This window comes from Ylistrum balloti, unplaced genomic scaffold (genome assembly GCF_031769215.1).
Source record: "Ylistrum balloti isolate Yb309-2 unplaced genomic scaffold, AGI_CSIRO_Ybal_v1 Utg369686, whole genome shotgun sequence".
In the NCBI taxonomy this organism is placed as follows: domain Eukaryota; kingdom Metazoa; phylum Mollusca; class Bivalvia; order Pectinida; family Pectinidae; genus Ylistrum; species Ylistrum balloti.
Window position 1 is genome coordinate 282,497 of NW_026781924.1, and position 4,361 is coordinate 286,857.

Below are 4,361 nucleotides of genomic sequence, written 5' to 3' on the forward strand. Positions count from 1 at the left end.
TGCAACTGACAGTCTTTTAAGTCTCTGGCACAATAGTTAAATCTTCAAAACAGATCTTATTCCAGATATAGTCTGACCATCCTCAATACTCCAGTGGTTATGATCACTTTATGTAGTAAAGTGAGATTTGATGATTAATTATTCATAAAAATTATTACATTTAAATAAAACATCAATGTAATAATTTTTTTTTACACTTTTCAGGTGTTCAAAATTTACAGATATTAATAAAAATGTAACAATCTTTACATTACCATCAAAACCAAAAGACTTTTAACTTCACTGGAACAAAACATGATATGAATGAGCATAAATAAAGACTGGAAACAGGAAGATGTGAGAGGTAACAGGTGATGACAATGATAAGGAATTGTCCAATTACATCCTAAGGTTTCTGCTTGCTGAAGTATTTTTGAGACTGTTTGGGGTCAGGAATGATCTGAAAAGAAAAAAAAAAGTTTATATTGATATACAGCGAACAAAGCTATGACATTTGAAAATTATAAATCATATGAAGGGATCACACAAATAATTTTATTCTAGGGGATTTTGTTTACAAGTTTTAAGAAAACAAAATGTTTCTAAGCAAACAATTAATGTAAATGAATTAACCTGATTTTAAAGTATTAGATTAGTACCTGGTACATGTACGTTATTTACCATGATTTTAGCCCACCTGTCTATATATAGGGCCATCTTTCCTGCAGGGGTATTGAAGCAACATTATTCATAATAAGAACCCCAACTGGTTGTGAAACAACTTCTAAATTTTTCTATAATTTCAATTCTAATTGTAATGTACTACTGGCAAGAAATCCTACATCATTCATCTTGCAATTGCACTTGCATTGAGGATCCCCATTGACATAATATCTTCAAGTACAAAATGTACTTTCATTATTCTAAATATAAGCACGCTACATCAAACCCTCAATTACTCTGCCTTCTTTATCGTATCAACAAAGATGGAATCCATGTAAACATATTTATAACTATCATTATCAAAATTTGACAGATTTTCTGCAAACATAGGTAAACTTTTCAGCTACTTTGCTGAATTTTTTAGTTGTGCAATAAAGAATTGAAACCTTAAAATATCTCTCAGGCTAATTTTGTCATAATTTCACCAATGATATTGATGTTTTCTACGTGACACTTGGCTTGAAATTTTTGTCCAGTACTTATGCTTTGTTATCCTGATAAGTACTCCTTTGTAACAATTTTTTAGACACCTGGGCACTAATAATGGCAAATTTTTAAAGCAGTTTTGATGGTACTAAATAATTATAACCTTATGAAAAAAGACTTGCAGAATAAGAAGAAAATCATTATATCTTAAAAAAAACTTACAGTGTCTTTGCCAGGCTTCCAACCAGCTGGACAAACCTCTCCATGTTTGTCTGTGTACTGGAATGCTTGAACAAGTCGGAGTGTTTCATCTACATCCCTGCCAACTGGCAAGTCATTCATTGTGATCTGGCGTAGGGTACCCTTATCATCAATGATAAACAAACCCCTAAAACAAAAGCAGATTTTAAAAAGGATGTTTATATTTGAAATCAAAATGACAGTAAACAAGTAAATGACAAATAACAATATGTATTTCATAAGAAAACCTCTATTATGTGTACAATGGATTTAAAATGGCTATGTTATGTGTATGAACGAACTTTTAAAATGACTATGTCTAATTTTTTTTTATGATTAGAACTTAGGAAAGTGTTTGACATTGAGACTGAAATTGTCAATGGTTATAAGAACAAATTTTCAATCATATGTTCTTCATTATTCTCACTCACCTGAGACTGTGACCAAGGTCTTCCAAGTAAACTCCATATGCCTTTGAGATCTCATGCGTGATGTCAGACAACAGAGGAATCTGGATGGGACCTAGTCCTCCCTTGTCTCTTGGCGTGTTCATCCTGCAAATTATAAATAAAAATCCTTCTTCATTTAACTTAACTTAAACTTTAACTTAGAGCCAGAAAACAAGTTCTTTTCCCCACTGTCAGGTAGGCATCACCATAGCAAAATTTGGACAAATTTGTTTTTCATACTTTCTTCCAGAAAGCTGTTCAGACCCAGACATGAACCATCAATCCCACTAAACAGAAACAACACAAACTTATGTCACAATCCAGTGATTAACCAATTCACAAACTTGTTTATTTTGTACTATTCTCTTTATCAGCGTTAATTATTCATGGAGAAGTAGAATCTGTCTCAAGATATGCATTTGATAAAAGTTGACAACTTCACAATCATAAAAGTTATTTTTACACCATTCATCATAAGAAATTTGATCTAATGTCCTAGTTACTTTTAATGGTCTGTAGACTGCCACCTTCCCAGAAAAGTATTGAGAGGATGTTTGACATCCATCTATATAAATATATGTCAAGCATCTAAGTGAGTTTGCCTCAAGGTACTGGTACACCCAGGGATTGCCAGCAAACAAAACATGAGCAAAATCAACAATTTTAAAGTAATTTCTTTTGCCCAGTCGATGAAAAAAAATTAGGGATGATTGTCAAAGAAACCCCCAGAATTTCTGGAAACAAGAAATATAGATTTTCTTCTCTTTTTTTCCAGGTTTAATCATTCAAATTAAGGAATTCGTTCAATTTAAGGCTGTGTTTCAATAGACATGTTTCATTCAATAAAGTAGGAAATTCACCAATTCATTATTCATGATAACTAACTTACCAGGCAAGGTGTGTAAACTGAGAGTCGACAGAGCAAGCAATCACCTCTGCGTTGATATCATGGAACTCACTGACTCGGTCACTAAAGGCTATGATTTCTGTGGGGCATACAAATGTGCTGAAAAGATGATAATATTTATGATAAGAAAAGTATAAAACCACTAACTGAGCAAAAATGTATGTATATAATAATTGTAGTTGAAGAATTTTCATATTAGCTTGAAAATTGCATATACACAACAATGAACCAATCGGAAATATACACTGTCCATAACAAATTTGTGAATAAACCATGAAATATTTCTCAAGAAATAGTGATAAGGAGAATGTTTTTTTAAAAAGAGAGACAAATGACTGACTGAAATATGGACCATCAATGGTATTGGGCTAAAAAGATAAACAAAAAAGTTCTTTCTTTAGAAATAGTTTGAATTTTTTTTCATTGAAAGCTGTCATGAAACTATGAATATATTTTACATGTACTTAAAAAAACCTGCCAATCACGACAAATAAAACTGATTGGATTTGTTCCTGTTGTAAACTCCCTCTATCATATACTTACAAGTCGAGCGGATAGAAAAAGAAGACAATATATTTCCCCTTATAGTCAGCCAGTTTGACATCTTTGAACTCTCCTTTGATGACAGCTGTCCCATTCCAGTCTGGAGCAGGTTTAGAAACTGAAAATTGAAATACAATATTTTGTCAATATTACTATCTATTTTGTCACTTCTTGATCTGTTTTTTATTGTGTGAGTTGGAGGAATTATTAAACATTTCATTGTATGTTAGATACAGTTTCCTCTGTTGAAATTGAGGCTAAATCAAGGTGAGTTCATTTCAATTTCGAATATCTGCAAAGGCAAAAATATTTTACAAATATTACCGTGTAATCACAAAAATGTTAAAACAAAATCTATGTGTCTCCATTTGACTAGATGGTTACCCAAAGCAGTAATTACCCCTAAAATGCAGGATTATTATCCATATGACGGGTTGTGCTCAACCTGCATTGCCTTCTCTGTTCAAGGTGGCATGCCTGCAATACCTCATTATTTTCATTCTTGGAATTTTCCTCGAATCGAAATTGAAAATCAACACGATACTTCAATTCCAACCAAAAGTGATTTTGGTGTGTGGTAGACTTGTCAAACAATAGACTTTGGGCTATGTCCATGATGCGTGTGTAAAACTGAACAGAACATAACGAGCAGAGGGGGGGTGGTCATGCTTTTACTCACTGACAGCTTGGCTCCATTGGATGGCATGTCCACTAGTGCGCTTCGTTTCCTGGGGATAAACGCTGCCTCCTGCGAACGACTGACATTGATGCTCGTCATTTGCATAAATGCAAACGGCTAATATCACAACGCCGACAAGAAACGTTAAGCTGCTGGGGATCGCCATCTTTCCACGTCAACTTCCGGTATGTATATGGAGCTAGCAAAAGATCTTGCCTTAGGTTCGGACATTATAATTGAAACAAAAAACACGAAACTTATTGAAAAGTTCCACATCAGTCGACATATCATCACATTATGGTGAATGTAATGTCGTATAAACTGTTTGTTATTCAATTTCAAGCTTTGTGCATACTTATACGCAAGTGCGGCTAGAGGTTTAGCGACGGTAATATTACCAAGGCACCAAACCAAA

General features: G+C 33.5%; 1 protein-coding gene across 1 annotated transcript; it reads right to left on the reverse strand.

Annotated features, from left to right (window-relative positions):
* Positions 1–207: 207 nt before the first annotated feature.
* On the reverse strand, positions 208–4,112 carry LOC132565000 (peroxiredoxin-2-like). Its single transcript, XM_060229608.1, has 6 exons — positions 3,947–4,112; positions 3,268–3,385; positions 2,707–2,823; positions 1,800–1,922; positions 1,351–1,516; positions 208–439 (listed from the first exon to the last, which is right to left on the reverse strand). The coding sequence occupies exons 1-6, from the start codon at positions 4,110–4,112 to the stop codon at positions 386–388; spliced, it is 744 nt and encodes a 247-aa protein (XP_060085591.1). The 3' UTR covers positions 208–385.
* Between the last annotated feature and the right edge of the window lie 249 nt (positions 4,113–4,361).

Coding starts and splice junctions, on each gene's coding strand:
- LOC132565000 (XM_060229608.1), bottom strand. CDS start 4,112: ATGGCGATCCCCAGCAGCTTAACGTTTCTTGTCGGCGTTGTGATATTA. Junction 2,824..3,267: donor TTTTTCTATCCGCTCGACTT/GTAAGTATATGA, acceptor TCATCTTTTCAG/CACATTTGTATGCCCCACAG. Junction 1,517..1,799: donor GACCTTGGTCACAGTCTCAG/GTGAGTGAGAAT, acceptor CTTTTGTTTTAG/GGGTTTGTTTATCATTGATG.